A 24,441-nucleotide genomic window follows, 5' to 3' on the forward strand; every position below is an offset into this window, starting at 1 on the left:
TGTATTTTTAATGTGTCCCTTTTGGTATCACTAGAAATTACTTGATTGGTTATTCAATGCGTCCCTTCTAAGGAACCGTATTGTATTATATGTGGATCGAGAATTATATATTGGCATGCCTATTCTTTTGGATTTAATAACAGGAGTCTTTGCAAAACAGGTAGTCATATTTCGGGATGGACAGTATCTTACACTGAAGGAAGTTTTTGAAAGTTTAGACTTGACAGGGTTTGCATCAAAAGAGAAAAACAGAAGTAGCTGGATATAAGAATATACTTTAACTGCACGAAAGCATGCATATGTAATATCTGCTTCTTTCTGTATATGAGCATATTTTGTCCTTCTTCGATGTGATTTTGGTAGTTATAAGATATGTTCTTCATTTTCAAAATATTGTCTTATGCAGGGCGCTTCTTGAGTTGTAATTCTGCATTCAAGAACCACTGTTTGGGACAATATTTAGCAACAGCTTTCTGCATTGTATGCTCAGATCACACCAGCTCTTTAGCTATTTCTTGTTGTCCAGAAATTGCAGCAACAAACAAATGGTTTAGGCTGCTGGAAATCCAACACTTTTGAGCAGTGAATCTGCCTTGTTTCAGCAGTGTTTGATCAGACTTCTGCATATATTTGACAGCAAAATCTGCTAACTTGGGCTGAAAATTTCTGCACTGCTTCAGCAAATTTCAGCATTGCTCCTACAGAGTAAAACTTTCCGCACTTTTGTGGTTATTCTGGTTGATAGCTGCTGTAGTTTAGTGTCTTGATTCAAAATAGCTGAAGCTTACGATTGAATTGAAGAGGCCTGCTCGATAGTGAATTGCTTCTCTGATTACATGAACTGAAAACTGATAGCTGCTTGTGTTTGTGTGGTGTTTTTACGACGACGTATGCTCGTCCTCAGCCTCGAAATCTAATCGTTGATTCAAATTCTACTTCCAATGATTTCATCCGCAGAAGCCTTTGGAACTGCACTATAATACTAGTTTCTTTTTTGATGAAGCGCATTAATATTAGTTTCTTTATAATTTTCAATTTTTTCTTTTTGACTTAGATAGTCTAGCCAAGGCGAGTTTTTTCTTGCGGGGAGAACTTTATTTAATCTGACTTGACTTGCTAAAACTTATTTTAGTGTTCGATCTATCTTGACTTGTAAGTGATGTGTAATAATATTTTTGACAGTCTGAACTTCAGAATCGCCAAAGTTTTGGAGAAACAGCAGATGATGCATTTACGGCTATATTTGGAAAGGAGCAGCCTGGTCGGGTTAGATGCTATGGTAGATCGGTGACGACAAGCGCTCTAAAAAAGATGAAGAAATCACCACGATTAAACAAAAGCATGCCAACGAAATAACTTCTCTGAAGGAAGAAATGAAGGAAATGATGAGGGAAGAAATGCGATGTTTTTTTAGTCAAATGCTGAAAAACAACCCTGGACTAGATTTTCATGATATACAAGGGTGTGTTGGATCTAATATTCCTTCACTGGTTGATGCAAGTAGTGCACGAGCTATGAGAGGCAAAAATCTACAACATTCTTCTGGCTCAACTCATGCCCCGAATATTGAAAAGGTACTTATATTTTACAATTCCAAAAACTACCTCAATCTTAAGTAACTTGCAAAATCATGATTTCTATAAGTGTGTGATAGGAAACTGAATCTATTGCCATGACTAAGACTCTAGGGGTCATAATGTNAGATTTAACATCCTTTGTTCCAGTAACTTATCCAGCAGTTTCCCCGTTACTGCTGAAATTTTCAGCTTGCCCAATCTAACAGTAGGTCAATCTATAGAGGATTGAACTTACCAGTATAGTGATAGCTAAAGTTTTCTCTTGAATTGGAGTATTATTTCCAGGATTACTATTAACAAGTAGGGGGTACCATAGTCTCTTGTTCTTGTTTGTTGCTTTTTTAGGTTTCACTTTTAAGTTGAAGGTAGTTTAATTAGGTGATATTTTACTGGAGAGAGTTTAATTAGGTAACTAGTGTATATAAATAGCTAGCTAACTGCTCATTCATATTACTCCATGGCTAGCTCCAATTTCACTAAAAGGGGCTCTGCATATTTGAACTGTTGTGATATTTCTGTCGTAGCCAAAGCCAAAAGCTTGCCGGAAAACAAGAGGATGATGCCACCAATTTTAAAGCTGCTACTATGGTGCTGCTTGTGTTTGTGTGGTGTTTTTACGACGACATATGCTCGTCCTCAGCCTCGAAATCTAATCGTTGATTCAAATTCTACTTCCAATGTTTTCATCCGCAGAAGCCTTTGGAACTGCACTATAATACTAGTTTCTTTTTTGATGAAGCGCATTAATATTATCTTCTTTATAATTTTCAGTTTTTCCTTTTTGACTTAGATAGTCTAGCCAAGGCGAGTTTTTTCTTGCGGGGAGAACTTTATTTAATCTGACTTGACTTGCTAAAATTTATTTTAGTGTTCGATCTATCTTGACTTGTAAGTGATGTGTAATAATATTTTTTTGACAGTCTGAACTTCAGAATCGCCAAAGTTCTGGAGAAACAACAAATGATGCATTTACGGCTGTATTTGGAAAGGAGCAGCCTGGTCAGGTTAGATGCTATGGTAGATCGGTGATGACAAGCTCTCTAAAAAAAGATGAAGAAATCACCAAGCTTAAACAAAAGCATGCCAACGAAATAACTTCTCTGAAGGAAGAAATGAAGGAAATGATGAGGGAAGAAATGCGATGTTTTTTTAGTCAAATGGTGAAAAACAACCCTGGACTAGATTTTCATGATATACAAGGGTGTGTTGGATCTAATATTCCTTCACCGGTTGATGCAAGTAGTGCACGAGCTATGAGAGGCAAAAATCTACAACATTCTTCTGGCTCAACTCATGCCCCGAATATTGAAAAGGTATTTATATTTTACAATTCCAAAAACTACCTCAATCTTAAGTAACTTACAAAATCATGCTTTCTATAATGTGTGATAGGAANCTATGACTCTAAAATAATTTGAATTAGGGCTTAGGAGTACTGAACTACTGATACTCTCTGATAGACGACGAAGACGATAGTGAGAGACTAAGAGTGAGACTGAGTACTGTGAGTAGGCGATTAGTGAGAGACTGAGGTTCTCATCTTTCTATTGCTGATTTAACTCCAAATCTTGAAAAGAATCAGCAATCTGTCATTCGCGATGAGGTTGAGTTTAGAAAAATTGCTTGAGATTTTTTCTGGCTTGATCCATGAGCTTGCCGATGTGAAGAAAGCAGCTGTTATGGATACTGATATTCTTAGCAATGAAGTTGCAAAACTAGCAACTGGAGTTACAAAGATTACTGATGTCATAAAGATGAATGAAGAGCTGGTTTTGAGTGAAAGTAGCAGAAAGTTTTTCGAGTCGATAAATGGATTAGTGGTCTCCTGATCCAAACAGATCCATTTCCTTCATCTAATGGTCTTTTAGGGCTCTTGGTCCAAACAGATCCATTTCCTTCATCTAAATAGAGCCAAATGGATTTAGTAAGAATTTATTGCCATCTGAAAATAGCTTGGGGTTGAGGCATAATAGTTTTGGCAAGTGGGAGCTGGTTTCACCAGTGCCTTGTTCAAAAGGAATATGTGCTACTGCTCAATTGTTTCCCTGTCTGTTTTTTCTTTTAAGTGAGGAGAAGTCATTCGTCCTTTTGCGAGTTACTTCATATTGTATTGATGCCAATGGTAATTTGTCGATGATTATACAGAAAACAAAATATTTCTTTTTTACTGTTATTGCAATTCGTTAATGTTGTCAAGTCTATCCGTCTAGTTTCCATGTCCAGCATTGGCGGAATTCATCATATTCCCATGAGCAAAGGGACTGATGAGTTAGAATACATAGTTTCTTTTAATCTTTTGGACTGATATGGTGTTAGATTGTTGGTTTTACCAATTAATTTCAAGTATTTTCAGGCTTTCTTTTAATCCTTGTTCTCGTTACAAGCATTTCTTCCTAATTTTTTCATTTTGAATGTGTAGGAAAATACAGGTGATGCAATTGGAAATGGTGGCCACAAATCAATTTGAATCATTAAAGTGAATGGTGAAGACCTTTGGAACAAGATGTTTATTTTTGTTGATACTAAATATGAGTACATTTGGTTTTGTAGAGGTCTTTGCTAGTGAACTTCTTGAACCAACATTGCTTTAATACTATAGATAGTACACAGTGTGTTTCTTTTGTTGAAATTTATTTCAAGTATATGCATTTGAATTATTTTTATTCTATCACTTATCATTTAAATTAATGCTTCATATATATATATATGTGTGTGTGTGTGTGAGAGAGATAGAGAACTTGATGCAAACAAATATAGTTTTTTAACCACAAAATTGTGGCTAATAAAATAATTTTGTAGTGTAGACAAAATGGCCACGCTTAGAAAGTGTGGCCATAGGGAATGTCAATCTGGCATTGCTAATGATAAATGTTGCTCTAGAAGCCACACTTGCTAAGCGTAGCCTATAATGTAACAATAATCACGCTTTATAAGTGTAGCCTTTATGTCAACAAAGATTGGCTATATCAGAAAATATAAGTGTGGCCTTTGTACCGTATTGGCCACACTTTTAAAGCGTGGCTTCTAAGGCAACGCCTACAAAGCGTGACCAATAATCAAAGGTTACGGTACTTTAGGCTACCCCCGAAAAAGCGTTGCCTAAAGCCATAAAGTGTTGCCTTTGCCCAAATGCTACACTTCTTGGCATTTTAGGCCACACTTCTCAGGGGTGGTTGTAGGCCTAAAATGCTGTAGTGATTTCTGACACTTTTCTTTTACCAAGATTAATTCTACTTTTTCATTTAATACATTTTTATTTTTTCTAGCAAATGGATCACTTAAACTAACATTTTCTTCTCCATTTTCTTCATACTTCGGCATCACTCGATTTTTTTTTTTTTTTTTTGTGATTCTTATTTCAGCAACTAAGTATTTTTTTTTTCTTAAAACTTATTCGAAGTTCAATTTAAAATGAAATTTTTAGGAGTTATTTTTTTGTCGTTGTAGTTGGAAGTCGTTGGAAACATTTGGATGAGATTATATATAAAATTTGAAAAAGATTTTGGACTGGTTTGTCTTTAAAATTCTCAATTGAAATTTCCTGGAAAATGTCACTACGATAATGTATATCATGTTTGTATATCATATACGTATATTACACATAAACATACATGAATATACACATATATAAATAAATATACAAGGGATATATATATATATATATATATATATATATATAGTGGGGGGGGAGGGCTAGAATACCTAGATATATGTGGCGATAACACATATATACACCGCCTCAAATATTCATTTTTCCTCATTCTCACACATCTTCTGTCGCACAACCACCATCATAACCACCAGCCATTGTACATTCCAAATAGAAAATAACAAACAACGAACATATATTTGAACGGAAGACCAAAACGGTTGACTGTGTTAGATCCAAGTTTTAATGATGAAAAATAACATATCTCTACTTGCAGAAACACTCCAGGAGCAAAGGAATGGAAAGAGTAAAGAAAAGGAAGATTGACAAATATCTGCGAAGGAAGACAAGAAAGGATGGAGCAAAGAAAAAGAAGAGAAAGATCTCTAAAGATCTGACAGCTCATACGAAGGAAGATAAGAAAGGAAGGACCAAAATTAGAAGAGATCAAGATTGCTATGAATCTGCTCGCCATATCTATCAACGCACTGAAGATCCGCTTATAGAAGGAAGGTTGTTGAATCCCGAAATCAAAGAAGAAATAAAAGGCAGCTCGTTAAAATACAGATTTGCTCACTGATGGAAAGTTCTATCAAGACTACCGGTCAAGACACAAATCAACGGAAACTCTATACTTATTTTTAAGAATCATCTTACGATTCATTCCAAGGATCAATTCCCTTGGGGTGTAATCTCTCAAGATATGCCATAATCAAGAATTCAAGCAGATCCCTCGAAGTGTGTAGATAGTGAGACGACCAAGAGAAAAATATACTTTGATCGAACCAACTTCGTGCTCTTTGTTCTACTCTAAGCAAACATTGTAATGTGAATATGATTTATTGTATAACTAGTAGAGAGAAGAAAAAGAGAAAAATATTGGTGATGCATTGTATCGAAATTACTAAAGAGTGTACTTAGAACTAAAAGGCAGATGGTGATCGTGATAATATCAACACACTTGTATGAAGTTTTCAAGGAGCTTTGAAAAGAGAACCTTCTTGCAACCCAAGGAAAATGGAGTAGAATTCACATTGAATCTAAACTAGTATAAACACTTGGTATCATTTAATTTTTGCACTTTACATTCTGTCTTTATCTTTTACCTTGCATTTATTTCTAGTCGGCTAATTGATAAATTAGTCAACTACTTAGTTATAAAAAGAGGTCTCCTGTACAATCTCTTGTCCAAGAATCTGTCTCTCCCCCACTTCATCCCGACATAGGGGAGTCCTGCACTTGCGTCCATTAAGTGCCTCAAAAGGGGGCATGCCTGTACTTGCCTGATAACTCTTATTATAAGTACTACTTCCGCTAGCAACTAGCTTCGGATTCTCCTTAATAGGGATTTGAATAGAAACTCTATTTTGGGGCTCAATGTTGCTGGACTCTACTCCTCTCCCCGGACTCCCTCCGCTCTATGCCCAAAGCTTCAACTCCTCCCTCCCCCCCCCCCCCCCCCTCCTTCCCCTTATCTCTTGTACTTTCAGACTAGAGAATCTCGGAACCCAACTTACATTTTTATGTTTTTAAGAATGATGAGGTGAGGATTTATTAAATATGTACGGTTGTTTTATTAAAAAAAAAAAAATCAAGAGCGAGAAATCAACTCAATCCATCATTGAGGGGGATAATGTACTTTTTAACTGAATCCAAAGAGGTAGTCACAGTAGTTTAATGGTGAAGGGTGATAGAAAGACAGAAATGGTGAGTGACTAAGAGAAAGGAGAGAATGAGCGAGGAGTTTTTTGGAGAGTGAATGGAATTTGAAGGCTTCTATTAATGAAAGTAAAGAAATTTGGTGATGGCTATAGGTGGAGGAGATGTAGTAGAGCTATGGTGGATGTTGATGTTGCTGGATCTACCAAATTTTTGTTATACGAGGAATACATTCTTTGCACTTTTGACTACAATTTATCAAATCTCCTACTAAAATTGCCAAATTGGGTTGAACTGTACTATTAACTGTAGTTGGGTTTTTTTTTTTCACCAATTGCTGATCCAAACGGCCACACGTGCAATTTCCCTTTAATTTAATGAAACTGTTAAAAAGATTAAAATTAAACTATGGAAGAACTACGGGAATGGTCCAATATATAAAAATTCCTAAAAAGTTTACAGCCACTTAGTCATTTTAACCATTTAATTATTATTAGCCAATAAAAAGTTATTAATAATATACATGATTTTAAAATATCTACAAAAAAGATTTTTTTTCGAAGGGTTTTCATTGAAAATATATTTATGAGGCAATATATCAAAAATTAAGGAAGATTGAAGGTGATTTGAACTGGTTTGGAGTACAAATTCGCAATTGAAATTGAGTTAAAAAATTTAGTGCTTAAAATAATTTTGTTTTAGGGGGAGGGGGTTCTCTCAGTTAGTTCTTTGTTTCTTTTTTATAATAGCATATTGATGTAGGTCAATTCATATAAAGTATATTATGTATTTTCTTTTTTTTGTATAATTCTTTTTGTTTTCTGTTTTATCGTTATCAAGTAGATTTGCTTTGTCAGCTTACGTATGACATCTTAGTATCTCGATCCCAACAGATTTTGGGATATAGCAATACATAGATTTTGGAACTTTTTGTCTTTTGGCGTATACTTTATCTGCATTTTTGACACTGAAAAATTAAATGAAAGACAATTAACTATAATGGAAATTCATTAAAAAAAACTTTTCCTCTTTTTGCACTCCAATTCATTATTCCTAGTCCTACAGCTATTATGATTCTCCTTAATTCATATAATGGTATTAAAATTAAAGCTTTTTCTCTTGTAGTTCTAATCCTGCAGTAGTGGTGTTTCTTTCATATACACTAATTAATCATGGTTAATTAATATATATAATCACCTTAATCTATTACTTGACCATAAAAAATTAATGTAGTTACACACAGGTTGTGAGTAAGTTTTTCCCGTCCGAATTAGTCTTTTTTTTTTTGGTTAAGCCAAACTCTATACTGTATAGACTATACATAACTACTTGGCTAAGAGAGGAGTTATTAAAACATCAATGCAAGCTCCTTTAATTGGTTCAATATTTATTAGATTGAAAATAAAAATAAAAAAATATTGCATTGAAAAGTTATGTTTTCCGGCAGTTTGTAATTTTTGTGTGAGTTGGTAAAAGTCTTGTAATTTTTGCGTTAGAAAACATAGTTATATGACTTTGACTAAAAAATAGTCATAGTTATATTACCAGTTATGAAATTTATTCGTTCAAAGCACAACTCGTGAAAATGCTATTAATATTACATGCTTGGACTTTCTTTCCATTATTTTTCTTCCTTCAACTTATGGGAATGTCAAATAAAAAAAGGTTGTTACACTTAGACAAAGTATATCACATCTTTGCAAAATCAACAGTGTCCTTCCCATCATGAGCTTTCCTAAAGAAGTGCTTGACATAATCCGAGTAAAGAACTTGCTTATACACTGGTTTTTCACCACTTTCCAGCACTTCTTGTAAAGGACCAATAACATCATTTGGCTTAGGGTTCACAAAAATTGGAACGGAAACTCTGTTATTGCTTCCATTAGCAACAACACGATGTTCGATACTTTTGTATCGACCATTGCTCAGAATTTGAAGTGCATCGCCAACGTTAATGACAAGCGCTCCATTAATCGGAGGGACAGGAAGCCAAGTACTGTCATTGTCTAGTTTTCGCACGTAAAGTCCTCCGATATTGTCCTGAAGCAAGATGGTTAATGTTGAGACATCAGAATGTCGACCTACCCCGACAGTAAGTTCAGGATTTGGACATTTAGGATAGTAGTTAAGGTTGATCCTCTTTGAACCCATTAGAAGTGATTCTTTAGCTTCATCAATCTCTTTCACATTTAGTCCTTTCATTAATGCTTCCATCAATCTTTTGATCACAAGCTCTGCCTTTTTCATGAATTGTAGTGCTTCATCTCTGAGATCAAACAATAATTAGATAGGTTTTCTTTTGAATATGTTTCTTAACAAGTTAATCCCATATTGGTTCACTAAATTTTACCCACTGTACCAGTAAAGCCGCTAAACAAATATTTGTCGCATTAAAATAATTGAACTTTACTCACTATAACATTAATTAGCAATGAAATTGACCATATTAACATTTACTATCTCTACACATAAACACTCCTAACACAAACTCCAACACTATTTACTCCAAGGGCAATGTAGGAAAAAAATAATCAATTCATTCTTGAAATCAGGAAAAATCAGATATTTGGACCATAAGAAAAAGGTCAAAATCACTTATTGTGGATCGGAGGGAGTACTTGGTAAACTTCAATTAATCCAATGTGACAAAAATTATTTTTGTGACTTTACTATTATAGTGGATTAAGTTAATTTACTTTAATGTAAGAAAAGATAATTTTATTAAGGGATCTTTATACAAATAGTCAACTGGACTCATTGTTTACTTTTCCTAGCCGGTATACATAGATTATATATCGATATACAGGATGATTTACATATTATACATGGCTTATACATATATTATACATCTTCTGCCTATTTTTAGTTTAAGTGGTTGGGTAAGCGGTTATTAGGTTAACTTAAAGTTGAAAGATTGTATGTGAAATTAACCTGATTTTAACTTGAAGTCGAGAGGGCATCCCGGTACACGAAGCTCCCTCTATGTGAGGTCCAGGGAAGGGCCGGACCACAAAGGTCTATCGTACGCAACCTTACTTTTTGCATTTCTGCAAGAGGCTGTTTCCACGGCTCGAACCCGTGACCTCCTGGTCACATGCCAGCAACTTTACCAGTTAAACTTGAAGTCGAGAAAAGCATGAAAATTAAAAGAGAATTGAACCTGCAAGCAGGAGGCCAAAAATCAGCAGCTTCTTCATCAGAAACATAGAAAAGGCTAAGGTAATCTTTCCACTCTAAAGCCTTTTCAGCTTGAGGAGTAAAGCTTGTCCCAAAACGAACATTATTTGTAGAAGAATACTCTTTTGAGTACTTTATCTTTTCTTCAGCAGGCAAAGCAAAGAACCTATGTGTAGCATCCTTAACATTCTCAAATACTTGAATTGGAATTCCATGATTGACAATCTGAAAAAAGCCCCATTCTTCTGCTGCATTGCATATCGAATTCGCTACGTTTGGATCATTCCAGTTTGACATATCAATGACTGGTATAGATAGTTCTTCAGCCAACTTAACATTGCTCGCGTAAATTCGTTCTTCGAGTGGTTGAATATATTGCTTAGGTAGTGTCTGAATTCCCATATCTGCTAGACCTTTCACTCCATGGCCTTCATTCACAACAAAATTCTTGACATTCCATGTGTTGGAACTAAGGATTGTTGACAATGATGGAGCCATAGCTTTTGATTATTATAACTTTAGTTATTGAGCTTATAATTTGTAAGGAGAAGTAGAAGAATTTATGGATAATTTCAAGTGGTATTGAAGGCTATATATATGAATTTTCAAGATTGCATTCTATTGTAAGCCTACTTTGGTTGCAATTCTCATGCTTTCCTTTTCATGATAATTCTCAAGTTGCATTGATTATTCAGTTGCAAATAGTTGGCCTTGTACTGGTGCCAAAGTAATTTGCCTTTGAGTTTTAGTTCAATGCATCTGACGGTGCAAAAACTATTTATAAAATCGCCAATTATAAGATAATTACATATAAATATATGCATCAATGGTAAGTTGAATTTGATACAAAAAAAAAGTCAATAAATTGCTATAATATGTTAAATTATACTATTGCAAAAATATTACTGCCAATTTATAAGACTTATATTATTTGAGTTATAGTTTTTGATATTTATATGTTGCTTCAACGGGATAGAAGTTGCTGACATTATGAAGCTTATATTATTAGCAAAACAAAAGGAGGAGAAGAGCCTTGGCATGTTTTACCAAAGTTTCAGTACTCGGGGTTGGTAGAAAGGAGTTGTCGGAATTGCAGTATGTTTAATGGCTAAAACTCTCAATGACTGATCCTACTATATAATAACTTCCTCAAATATATTGTTTATTGAGCTTTCTTTTATTTATTTATTTATTATTATTATTATTATTGTTATTGTTATTATTATTATTATTATTATTATTATTATTATTATTATTATTATTATTATTATTATTATTATTTTATTTGCATTTTCTTTTGAAAGAATTGAGGCCGTGAAAGTCACATTGTAATACTTAGCTCTAGGTAATGGGAATTTGGCACTGGCCATCCACAATAGTAATTGGTAAAAAGAACAATTTATTGTACTTAACACACGGTCCAGCCTGATTTGACATTTTTAGTAAAAACTTTGGTAGAACGTAACGAATATGCCAATGTATCGTTCCGATTTTATCAAATGTCTCCAAAGTAGTACTCCCTCCATTTCAATTTATATGCTTTATTTTGATTAGAGATGAAATTTGAAAAAGAAAGACTGTTACTGATCTTAAACTAAAGATACGTGTAATGTACTAAAATACCCTTGAATCTTTTTGTTGTAAATATGTCATGTAAAAAGTTGGAGCTAAAGATAAGTACTAAATATAGAAAGAGGTATTCTCTTTTTAAACAAAAAAGGAAAGTTAGACACATGAATTTTGGGTATCTGTTAATGGTTGGTAAAAAAAAATACTCAATCGACGTATGTGGGTTCCATATGTTCTTTTCCTTTATGGAATAATAACGATATTGCCAGTTAGATAAATAGATTAATGGGGGTAACACTATGACCGACTAACAAACATCTACTTGACCAACCTACCGGTGCCAGTGCGGCAGTGCCACACAAGAAAAACAAGTTCAAAAAAATTAACCAAAACAGAACAGGTAGTAATTACATGGGAAAGGGTTAAAACGAGAGAAGGGTAATGGAGAGAGGGAAAGAATCGTTCATTGGTCATTATTATAATCAGAAACACGGAACACTCTATAAATCTGGATTACATTCTAAGAGTAGGTCAAATGGGCAGTGCATCAACAGAGTAGTAAATCAATAAATTGAGAAGATAAAATCGGAAAGTTTGGCGCATGAAAGAACTCAAACCAGAAAATTATTATGTTACTTGCTCTAGAAACTAAGATATAGTTTTAAAAAAATCACCAGGAGCCAACAAGGCTCATATCATAAACTGCAAACAAACTATACTGTCAACACCCTTCTAGACGACTAGACGTAAATCTTGAGAACACTGTACTTTACACACCTACAAGTGGGGTTACTCAATGTCGCTTAATTTTGCACCATTGAACTGAGATTATACAGGGACACGTTTCCCACGATAGCGGTCAAAGAACTGCAGAGAAGAAAAAACAATGTCAGGTAAAAGAAACTGAACAACAATTGCAGTATGCAATTTTCAACAGATGCACATGGATTAGAAAATCAGAAGTTACTTAACAAGGTTGATAACCCCATAGCAGTCTATGACCTTATATAGCATCTCACGCCTTCACCCAACTTCATATCAGTATCTAATAACTAGACAAAAATGTTTAATTTATTTTATTAAAACAGAAAGGTCTCAGATAAGAAGATGGTGATCAATGACGAGTGGAACACCCATAATTTCCATTTCCGGGAAAACAAAGAAATCAGGGAGAGCCTTGGCAAACTTTACAAGTAGATGTGTAAATAGTTTCTCCTAACTCGTAAAACGGCTTGTGCGCTCATCTCGGAAATAGGTTAGAGAAGGAATCAAGTCTTAAGACAAGACCAAGAAGAAGTCACCCAATACGGATCTTTTCCGGATCTCACTAAGTCAGGTCATATCAATTGCCTATTTATATTTTGATTCATAGGACACTGCTTGAATAAGTTGCGTGAAATAATTTTAGACCTTGTTGCTTAATATTTGGTCTGGTCTAACATTCAGTCTATCTCAATAGTGGAAAATAACATCTCAAGTTGGTAGCATGGGCAGTCGAATGACTGGCTTGTAAAACATGTGCAGGAAACGGTTTGGGCGCAGAACATATTTTAAGACCAAGTAGGAGAAAGAAATGCTGTTCCTCTTGAACATTACTCCACCACACCACCACGTGATCTCCCAGGTGCCTAACAAGCGACGTGCTGACTCCTTCTCAGTGTTCTCACTTCTGTGTTCTCTCCTTCCTCTCCACTGCCACCTCCATCCAACGAACCAAATTCTACAATGTAGCACCACCCCATTGCATTTTTGTCTTTTTCTCCCCTCATATATCTTTTCCCCCGCCACGTGCAATTCTCTGCCTACGTGGCTTACTCTGCTCTGTGTAACCCAGTTTTTCCTGTCACAGCACACCCTTCTCCCCCAACCCTTTATTGCAAAGATAAGGACACGTACAGGTTGGATCTAGGAGCAAGGGATTACGGCAAACACTACTTTTGAGATTCAGGGGAACACGATACAGGGGAGGGGGAAATGGCAATAGAGAGAGGGGCACTAGGGTTCGGGAAGGAGAAGTGCAATAGGGTGAGGGAGAGGTGGCTACATCAGCTCCTAAGGAAGGACTTCACATATCTAGGTTACTACAATAAGTAATGTGCAGAATATCCGACAGTAAGGTTTTTGTCACAACTCATAGTTAATGGCCACTGACCAACAACCAAGAATTACAGAAAAATGAGGCCATAATGCCCCTTTTTCCCCCTTTCCTTGAAACAACTTCATTATCATCGGGAAAGAACTGCAAGACTTGGTCCTCTTTTCACCTCCCTAATAAAATCCTTGATTTGTTTCAATTTTTCTCCAATCCTATCCAAACTAATTTCTCAAGAAAAAGCTTAACCACTAGGAGTGAGAAGTAGAACAGCGTAAAGTTAGTTCAGAGTTTTGCCTAAGTCTTTTTTTAATCCATCCAACTACATCTCCATTTCAGAATAGTTGGATCAATTATATGAATCCTCTATATCGATTGCGCTCAATACAAACAAGTTGGGCCAGCAATACGAATCTCAAACTCCATCTATGTGAGCCTCGCAAAATTTGTCCTAGGTGCGAAGAAAGGAGGATTGCGATAGGCAATGGCCAGCATAAAAACAGCCTTAATATCATAAATCATCTTACCGTTTTAAAGTTTGATTCTAAAATTCGGAACTTTAACCTAATTTTGGAAATATTGAACTTTTTCCCTATCCAAACCCATAAATATTGGCTCACTACCTGGTAGAACTTATGGAACCTATAATATTAATTTATTAATTATATTAAACATGCTATGACAATTCAAATTGGCACAATGCTTCAAAAACAATAACTTGAGACCTCTTCAGTGCTGTACAATGTTTTTAAAATACCATATGATTGATTCCTTGCCTATCAAAAAAGTTCATTATATTTATAAAGGTAATGAAGTTTTCAATTTCATGGGGCTTTTTTAAGTTGTTGTAATACTGAAATCAATTAGCCTTAGCACATAAAAGATCTAGTTAGCTAAGTGATAATAGCTTAATGTGAAACAATGGGTAAAATGTTTATAAGTGTATAATACATAATAGATATATTATCAGGTTGATCTAATATTTTAACCCTTTGACATCATATCAACCCATGTTACACTTTTATATTTCGGGTACAGGCCCCTATCCTATCTTACCCTACCTATAGATTGAGCTTATTTCCACTTCTTATATTTTCCAATAAAAGATATGTACAAGGGAGTGGTCACAAGTCCAAGAACAGTATAAAGAGTTACAGAGGAATTCACGTAAACCATTGGATGAGCTAACGAATAGTATACAGGATGATGTTCTGTGGTCCATGAAATTTGCAAATGATAATATGTTTAATTTATGAAATTAGCAGGAAGGTAACCCCGAAAGTTAGAAATATGAATAAGCACGCAAAAGAGTAAAGGTTCTAATAGCTTGTTTGGCCAAGCTTCTAAAATCAGCTTATCTTGAAAAGTGTTCTTTTTAAAGTACTTTTCAAAAATGTACATTTGGTGAAAAACAGTTTGTGTTTGGCTAATCAATTTGAAAAGCACTTTTGAGCAGCAATTAGTATTTGACCAAGCTTTAAATAGTGTTTCTAAGTGTATTTTTCTCAAAAGTACTTTTTTCTTCCTAGAAGCTTGGCCAAACATCTCAACTTTGAAAAAAAAATACTTTTTTGGAAAAAAAATGCTTTTGGTCTTTGGAGAAGTTTGGCCAAACAGGCTATAAGATAAGTAAAAGTACATAGAATATTTTACTACATATCTCCTCTATATGCTAGTTTTGTACTTGTATACATGCCTTTTATGCATATCTTCTCTATATGCCATTTCTGTTGATGAGATAGTACACAAAGTATATCTTCTCTATATGTCTTTCTCTGTGTAATTTGACTTGCCTTTTTCGCATATCTCCTCTATATGCTGAATTGTTATCATGTTTAATGTCTGTGCATCTCTTCTCTATGTGCACCATGAGCTTGACCTACAGTTATCCATAGATTCTGATATTGTTATTTCGTATTCGTATGTATTCATGTCTTGTACAGATTTCATACGTGAGTATCATTGGTGATTCTTGCGACTGCCTCTCCGACGTTAGTCATGATACTTACGGAGTATATGGGGTCGGTTGTACTTATACTACACTTTGCACTTAATTGTGGAGATCCAGGTGTGGGACCTAGCTGAGAGCTGTGTTGGATTATTGTGGAGTTGCTCATTGCTGAAAGACGAGGTAGAGCACATCACGTTCGCAAATCTTGGTCCATTACTATTACTGTTATTGTTGTTCAGACACTACTTTTATATTATCAGACTTGTAGTCCTATTGTAGAGCTCATGACTCTGTGTTACCAGTTTTGGGAGATTTATTGTATCAGTGCAGTCTTTATTCATGTATATTTGGCTTTTAGACTTGTATTGTTTCGTAATTCGTTATCTTGAATCGTTATTGTTATGCTTGGCTTTCCTAGCAAGTGAGTTAGGCGCCATCACGACCGGATGGTAGTTTTGGATCGTGACAACTACAGAGTGCAAGATTGAGAAATGCTAGTGCAATGAAGATATTGGGTGTGAGCAAGTCAATTTTAAGAGTGGTGGTCAATAAATATTGAAGTAATTTGCTAAATATTGGGTGGAAAGGCGAGAAAATTTACTGTATTATTCGTCTAATTTCTTTCGTTTATTACATAGAATATCATGATATAAAAAAAGTTAGTAGGGTTAGGAGTAGCTGCTGAAATTTTTAGTGTGTAATTCAACGATGATCTACTACAGCAGTATTCAACACCAAAAACAAAAGTTGGTGTAGCAGGTGCCTTGCCCACAACTCACAACATAAAGATATTAAGAACAATTACCCCCAAAGCCCCATTCAAACAATCATTAAAACGAAGACAAAAACAAAAGCAAAACGAAACCAAACCAAAGCAGAAAAGGGATAAAAGTTTGCTAGTCCAAGCGCCACCTTAGACTATAGACAAAACTGCTTATTGAGCGAAAACTAGTTAACAAATTCTTTGACGCACACCCCAAATAGAGAAAGAGATAGTAATGCAATGAGATACATATGAATCTAAAAGCAAACATACCGATCTGACAAAGGGCTGCTGGAAGATCCAACCTAGAATAGGTATCTTTTGCAGGAATACTGACAGTGTTGGCCAGAAACCACTGCACAACAATTCATCAGCAACCAAAGGAATAATAAAAGAATTACAACATTCAAAGAAACATGAATTCAATATACCTGAAGAGTACAATGAATCCATAAGCTTCAAGAATCATTCCCAATATAGGCCAACCAATGACAACAAAGAAAAAGCCAGCACCAAATGAAGCTGTTCCCTAAGAACAAGGAAACGATATAAAGAACAAAAAAGATTAAGTAATAGAAACACAAAAGATATATCACCAAAATATCTATTTCAAGAGAGAATAAGAGGAAGGAGGGGGTGAGAAGCAGAAAGAGAAAAACACATAAAAGAAAGTAAACCTTATAGTTGCTCCGTTTCATAAAAAATTGCAATGATGACTTGAGACCAATGGTTAGTGCCACCCCTGAGAAGAAGAGGATCTGAATCAGTAAAATAACAGTGCGTCAACTGGGAGGCATAAGCAGAAAGCAAAGAAAAGTTGATGAACTAAAAAGGAAAATTTAAGAGATAGAGTGATCGTGGCAGCATAATTGTACTTACATTTCCCATGGCAATTAGTCCCTTATCGAAGAAGAAAATGATCCCCAAGAATGAGAAAAACACCCCGAATCCCGTCAATCCTAGCCCAATCTCTGTTTCAACAAGCATCCCAAGCTTAGTAGATATAACAATTTAATAGAAAAACAATATGCTTCCATCTTTATGTTACCATCTTTCAATCTCTAGATATGCACCAAGTAGCAGAAACATCATACACCCTCTATATTTATAACACTTTTTTCTTATTGGGATGACCACAAGTGTAACACTATTCTACAAATAATATTGATTTATGCAACTCTCACAAGTTCCTAGATTCAAAAATTATTTAACAGATCAATTTTTAAGTTTTGATGTAATGCTTAAGCTTTTCTTTCAATTCTAATTATAAATCATACATGTTCAAAAAATATCTTAAACTTCAACTTCAGTCAAATACGGAGGGAGTGTTTGCTAAAAGATACGTGAAAATTGCTAATGTCGCACTTGCCTAAATAGGAATGCTGCAGAATTATTCATTCTAATTAAGGAAAAATTTCCACCTAAAAATAAAATGTAACAACTACACCAAACTAGACAGTTTAAATCTTTACGCTCCCTCGAGCTAGGACAAATATGATCATGATTTCCTGTATTATACAAAACTAAACCGGATACAACATATCATAATCTACATCAGCTTATTAGCTACTGGTTCAACACAACCCAATATTTTCTACACAGAACATGAATATATATGTGAAAAAGCGACTGTGAACCCATAATTTCAAAAATAAGTTCAGTGCAAAGAACTTTAAAAGTTGAAATCATCAAGTTTAAATTTCGGATCAGCCTCTAATCTCCATTACCATTTCAAATGGAGTCTAGACCACAACATTAAATTGGTCATAATTCCACAAGGAGATACCACTATAAATTACAAAAAAATCAAAATTCATCAATACAGGTTCTCGCGTTCTACATTTCGATGTTGATCAGTAATACTAATCCTCAAAGCTTATGAAATGAGAACAAAGTAAATTTGATTCACAAGCCACAACTGACTGACTTACTTTTCCGATCATTCATTTCGAACGAAACCATCTTGACCTAATCCAGACAAATCCAAATGAATTTTCACACCTGCAACACCGAATCTATCAAAAAAAAAAAATATATAGTTAATAAATCAATTATTACGAATCCAAGCGAAAAAACTTAGACTCCAAAATTCCATGTCAGAACAGTCCGTTAGTGTTTCAAAACGGACACTTAAATAAAGATCCGAAACTCCAAACGTTCAACACTATGAAGAAACAAACGGCATAATTGAATCTAGAGAGAGAAAGAGAGAGAACCTGTGAAATGAAGAGATAAAAGGTCTATTTGAAGCGGAAGTTCTCAGAATCGAAGGTTGCGAAATGAGAATTCGGAGTGGGTTGTGCGGGTAGAAAATGATTTGATTTGGGAGTCGTCTTCGATAGGAAGCAAGAGAATGCTATAAGCGTGATGACATGTATCAACTGAAAATTCTGAATCTGATTATTCCCAAATTAGTACCGCTATAACCCGTTTTTCGAAAAGGTATTTTTATGCGCAGTTGACCAAAATTATAATCATTTTCAGTTATAAAAATATTCATAATCAAATTAACAAAAGATATAAGTTGATTACCTTTAATATATGACTTTTCCGTTTATAAGCATATTTTATTACTCCCTCCGGTCCAAAATAAATGATTTTTTGGATGTTTTTACACACATTAAGAAATTTACCTTTCAGCATTAGTTAACAATGGAATTGACCATATTAACCTTTACTATCTCACATAAACACTCCTAACACATATTCCAACACTATTTACTCCAAGGACAATGTAGGAAAAAAATAATTAAGATTCTTGAAATCTGGAAAAATCACTTATTTTGGACCACAAGAAAAAGGCCAAAAAATTACTTATTTTGGACCGGGGGAGTATTAGATTTACTAATATATTTTTTGTAATTCATCAAATACTCTTCTCAAAATATAATTTATAATTTCCTTTTCATTTCATTTTTGCAACTTCTGCTTGACCCATGTAAAAATCTCTTAAATTTTATGGATGTTTTTGTACCAAAACTTTTTAAAGATATTTTCGTAAATTATTCAAAATGCTTATTTTATTCATATAAATCAGTTATTATTTTGTTTATTTATTATTCAAATTGAAAATGAAAATGAAAAAATTTATTTACAATACTATTTAATAATATTGGTATTAGAATTGTGAAATCTTTGGCTATATTAATTCTTTATTCAATATCAATACCTAATATAATACTGGATAGGAATTCTAATTTCTTATCCAAATATATGAATGCCTATTTATAAAATCTACCTCAACACTTAATCGCTTCTCTCTAGAAAGTTCAGAGAATAAATAAAGTATGTTTAGATTGAATAGCACGTAAGAAGGTGTAAGTTTTATTTTAATATAAATGGATAAATGGCGAAGGCGGTTAATTTATGACTTTATGTGAGAAGTTCTCTTAAGAAACACGGTGCCGCAATTCCTATATTACCCCTGCAGCAAATCCTTCTCCTTAAAGAAATAGGATTTCTGATTCTTCCTTATATATCTACTCTGCTCTCCTTTTTCCTCCAACAATTAACAGAGCTAAGTACAATTGATCCCAACGAGTATACATACGTAAATCCAATGGTGAAATCGACAGTATCTGAGACCTCGCCGGAGATGGAGGCAGCTCTGCAGCTAATTCAACTCAGCGGCGATTCTCATGGCTGCAGCCTAATTGAAGAAGAAGGAGAAATAAGCGTGGGCAACAGTACGGAAGAAACGTACTCTTCTTTGAATCTTCATGGATACGAAACAGAAAACAGCCGATCGGAGTCGTCAATGAAGAAAATTAGAAAGTTCCGGTCAGTGGTCGATCTCTATCGGGCGACGAAACCGCTGATAATGAAGAAGAAGATGAAGAAGCATCGAAAGGCTTTAATTTGAAAGAACGATAAATAGAATCTGAGTATTAATTAAGGAATTCATATGTTGTAGTAAGTAGGTGTATATTGCTAGTGTTCAGGAAGAAGATATTCTCGTATTCCAATTGTAGATTGAAGTTCGCTGCGATAGTATTAGTAGTAGTATCAGATTTGCTTTTGTCAGTTTTGTTAGCTTTCATAATTTCATAAAGGTAAAGCGCAGGAAACTGCTGCGTGGAAGTTTTCTTCTCTCTGGAGAAGTTACGTTTCCCTCGTTCCAGTGGGAGTTTTCTTCTCTCTTTTAATTTCTCACTGATTTCTTAACACAATCTTTCGTAGACTGCTCGTTGTTCATAATTGTTGCCATGAATGTATGGTTTCCTATAGATTATAATGGATGAGTGGTTCGACTGTGACTAGGGAGTTTATTTTAATCAATCGAAAGGCCCGAACTGACGAGATAAGTGTTCCCTGTTAATCGCTATGCTTGGACACTCGAGATGTGGGTTCAGCTTCCCGTTGGTAAAAAGAATTTTGATTTTTGAGTCTTGTCAAATGGTGAAGCGGCACTTGATTGTTGACACGTGGGTCTAGCTCGTTAGTTCAAATGTTTTACTTCCTCCGGTCCAAAATAAGTGATTTTTTGGCCTTTTTTTGTGGTCCAAAATAAGTGATTTTTTCAGATTTCAAAAATAAATTAATTATTTTTTTCCTACATTGCCCTTGGAGTAAATAGTGTTGGAGTATGTGTTAGGAGTATTTATGTGAAGAGAGAGCAAAGGTTAATATGGTTAATTTCATTGCTAATTAATGTTAAAAGGTGGATTTCTTAATCTGTGTGAAAACAACTAAATTATCACTTATTTTGGACCGAAGGGAGTAATATTATTGTTGGTAATAAAAGGCTTTTATTTAATACAAACATTTAAGAGTTTTACAACGAGGGCAACAAAATGCCCTGACCGTCTCTATCTAGTACATAAGTAACAAAAACGGGGAGAGAAACATAGGTAAAGAAGCAACCAAAAACGTCCAGTTTTCATCCATTATATTCTTAGCTAAATGGTTCGCCACTCCATTAGCTTCCCTAAATGCGTGCTTTAAAGGTGGATCACTTGCCTTCTTCAAAGGCACTTGCAATCGTCAATTAAATTTTGATAAGACATTCATTAGAGATAAGGAAATTGGTTATCTCTAAACTGTCAGTTTCAGTTACTACGGGTAGAAGCCTTTTTCTAGTGCAAGCTTGACCCCATGAAGGAGAGCTCAGGCTTCCATGTATATATTAGTAGCAAGCTGGATTCTCATATATATCGAAATCTAGGATCCATCGATTGCTGCTATCTCTGAATACTCCCCCTATGCCTCTTGTTCTACGATTGCCTACGCAAGAGCCATCCATATTAAGCTTATAATGATTAGCATGTGGCGGCTCCCATTTTACATGGATGATCTCCTTAGCTGGTTTTTTACTTATTCTGTTAGACAAGAAGTAGTATTCTAACGCTCTATTGATTGGTTGGTTAATGGTAGGAGGGAGTTTATTGTATAGGCCAAAATCTGCCCTGAGGAAAATTGGAATAACGCGACGTCGAGGAAGGCATTGGCCAAGGTCAGTCAGGAAACACCAAGGTTCGCGACCGAAGAGCTGACCACGCGAGGTTGACTGTCGTGTCAACAGCAGCAATGGTCACTATTTGAAATAAGATACTAAAGAGAATATTCCCTTGGATATTCCCTTGATTTGTATTGTTAGGGTTGTTAGGATTGTGACTTATATAAATAGAAAAAGGGATAAGAGGAAAAGGCATGTAATATTCATTTGATAAGAACACTTTTTGAGAAGAAGACTTTCGCTCTCTAGCAAAAATACAAACTCAACTAAGATTCCATCATCTATTATTTCATACTTTTCCATCAGATCCGAGAGTAGTTCCAATATTCTAGGATTTGTCTGTCATTCATCATTGTCAGAAAGAAGAATCACCCACCATATTCAATATTGGGTGAATCATTCTCTTTATTTACACAAATACCATTTCTTGCTATTTATTGCTTGATGGATTACATAGAGACATACAAAAGAATGCCATAAACATGACATTAAACATTTAAGATCATGGAGGAAGATCATGGGGAGGTTATGGAGGTGTGGGAGTTACAACTATAATGGTGAGAAGTAGTGGGAGTTATCTACATAATGGAGAAGAGTAGTGGGAGTAACTTCTTTAGGAGTTATAGACATCCACTACAAAATATAATATTTCATAACACTCCCCCTTAGATGTCTATAGATAATGTGCCTCGTTAAAACTTTACTAAGAAAAAACCCTATGGGAAAAAATCTTATTAAAGGAAAAAGAATACACATATCTTGTAATACGCATTGTTTGCTGCCTCGTTAAAAACCTTGCTAGGAAAACCCAGTGGGATAAAACCTCAGCTAAGGAAAAAGAGTGCAGCGCGTCCCTGATGAAAACATCACTTTACTTTTCGGAAATGACGCATTCCGATCCCGTATACCAACTTCTCAAATGCTAGGTTGGTAATGATTCATTGAACAGATCCACCAAATTATCAATCAAATAAATTGTTGAACGTCTATATCACCAATCTGCCGAAGATCATGTCTGAAAAGAACTTTGGTGAAATGTACTTATTTTGTTTCCTTCAATATATCCTTCTTCCAATTGATATAAGCAAACAACATTATCTTTAGTATTATTGGAATCGTCTCTTCAAAGAAAAGTCACACGTCCTCACATGGAAATAGATTGTTTGAACAACGAATTATGTCCTGCATTTGTATAACCAACAAAACCTTGACAATATTTGTTAGAATAAACAAATCTATATCAAGGATTCCTTTTTGCAATACAATACTAATCATATTTCAATATCTCCATATAGCCTTTATACTTTCAGTTGTTGGGACTATTCGTCCAACTTCATATTTTTCAGATGAAGTCAATTTTCATTGCATATTTTTCATTTGGCCAATCATTTATCTGTCCAAATTCCATGACAGATTTGAGCTCAAGATCCTCGTCAATATTAATAATATTGAGCGTTACATTATATTAACAACATCGTCGACAATCATTTTACATCGGTTTCATCATCGCATAATAAAGACATAACTTATCTAGATCTCATTATTTTCAGGTACCTGAACCTCTCCCATGAGGTCTTATGAAGTGTTTTGTCATGGCGCTCTTATATAGCACTTGCCTCCTTATTATGACCATCTTGAACATTTGCTCCTCTCCTTCTTCAAGGAGTTTTATCTTTGGAATCGATTAGTCTATTACGCTTCATGCGTTCCATAGACTATGTCCATCATGGACTTTATTCTATTTGGAGCATTAGTAGCTGAAATATGACATTTAGTTTGGGTCAGCAAATACGCATGGCAATATTTTGCAAATGAATTATCACTTGAACTTCAAGTTCATATTTTTTTGTAAGAGGATCTAAGTGTACTCATAATAATTCATTCCATGTATTTGTCACGACCCTAAACCCAGACCCGATCGTGATGGCGCCTCTCGTGAAGACAAGGCCAGCTGACACATTTTCAATCCAGTTTTTAAGCAATTAAATGATAAGCATTACGTCTAAAACATGATAATAACTCGAAAGTAACAATGACAATACATAACAATTTGCGGAATACAACCCAACTCAGCCCGATACCGGGGTGTCACTAGTCATGAGCATCTACTATAATTGTCTAGTCACATCAAGACCAAAATGGTCGGAAAAATTGCAATAATACATAAGGAGGAATAAGGAGGGAGAAAGCAGAGTCGCGATCGCCAGGCAGCTACCTTGCTAACTTCAACGACAACTGCCACCAAGCTCAGAAATTACCTGAATCTGCACACAAGGTGCAGGGAGTAAAATGAGTACTGCCAACTCAGTGAGTAATAATCATAAATAAAGACTGAGTGATAAGAAATCACGAAAAGAGCATCGACATGTTGTATAGAAGTAGTTTCAAAAGCCAGTAAGAAAGCAATGAAGCTGTAAAATCCTTTAAAACGTCTTAGCTCAGTTTAAACTTCTTTGAAAATGACTTTTTCAATAGTTGCGCAAATGAATGTAGAACAACTAGTGCAGATAAGCACAGAAATCCGCCCCTCGGGCACAAATACACAATTA

General features: G+C 34.9%; 2 protein-coding genes across 2 annotated transcripts; both read right to left on the reverse strand.

The window, feature by feature from the left end:
• On the reverse strand, window positions 8,425-10,624 carry LOC109232742 (feruloyl CoA ortho-hydroxylase 2-like). The gene is made up of 2 exons (XM_019398482.1): window positions 10,046-10,624; window positions 8,425-9,151 (listed from the first exon to the last, which is right to left on the reverse strand). The coding sequence occupies exons 1-2, from the start codon at window positions 10,558-10,560 to the stop codon at window positions 8,575-8,577; spliced, it is 1,092 nt and encodes a 363-aa protein (XP_019254027.1). The 5' UTR covers window positions 10,561-10,624; the 3' UTR covers window positions 8,425-8,574.
• On the reverse strand, window positions 12,079-18,860 carry LOC109232072 (vesicle transport protein GOT1-like). The gene is made up of 7 exons (XM_019397734.1): window positions 18,654-18,860; window positions 18,369-18,452; window positions 17,317-17,408; window positions 17,115-17,195; window positions 16,869-16,966; window positions 16,711-16,792; window positions 12,079-12,498 (listed from the first exon to the last, which is right to left on the reverse strand). Exons 2-7 carry the CDS (start codon window positions 18,397-18,399, stop codon window positions 12,460-12,462), a joined length of 423 nt encoding a protein of 140 aa, XP_019253279.1. The 5' UTR covers window positions 18,400-18,452; window positions 18,654-18,860; the 3' UTR covers window positions 12,079-12,459.

The sequence above is a fragment of the Nicotiana attenuata genome, chromosome 9, assembly GCF_001879085.1.
Source record: "Nicotiana attenuata strain UT chromosome 9, NIATTr2, whole genome shotgun sequence".
Taxonomy (NCBI): Eukaryota; Viridiplantae; Streptophyta; class Magnoliopsida; order Solanales; family Solanaceae; genus Nicotiana; species Nicotiana attenuata.

Bases quoted from the DNA above. Each gene is read 5' to 3' on its own strand.
- LOC109232072 (XM_019397734.1), bottom strand. From the start codon at position 18,399: ATGGTTTCGTTCGAAATGAATGATCGGAAAA. The intron at 16,967-17,114 runs GTTTACTTTCTT...CCTTGTTCTTAG, and splicing joins TGAAACGGAGCAACTATAAG to GGAACAGCTTCATTTGGTGC. The intron at 12,499-16,710 runs GTATGTTTGCTT...TCTTCTCTGCAG, and splicing joins AGCAGCCCTTTGTCAGATCG to TTCTTTGACCGCTATCGTGG.
- LOC109232742 (XM_019398482.1), bottom strand. From the start codon at position 10,560: ATGGCTCCATCATTGTCAACAATCCTTAGTTCCAACACATGGAATGTC. The intron at 9,152-10,045 runs GTTCAATTCTCT...GTTTGATCTCAG, and splicing joins TTTTGGCCTCCTGCTTGCAG to AGATGAAGCACTACAATTCA.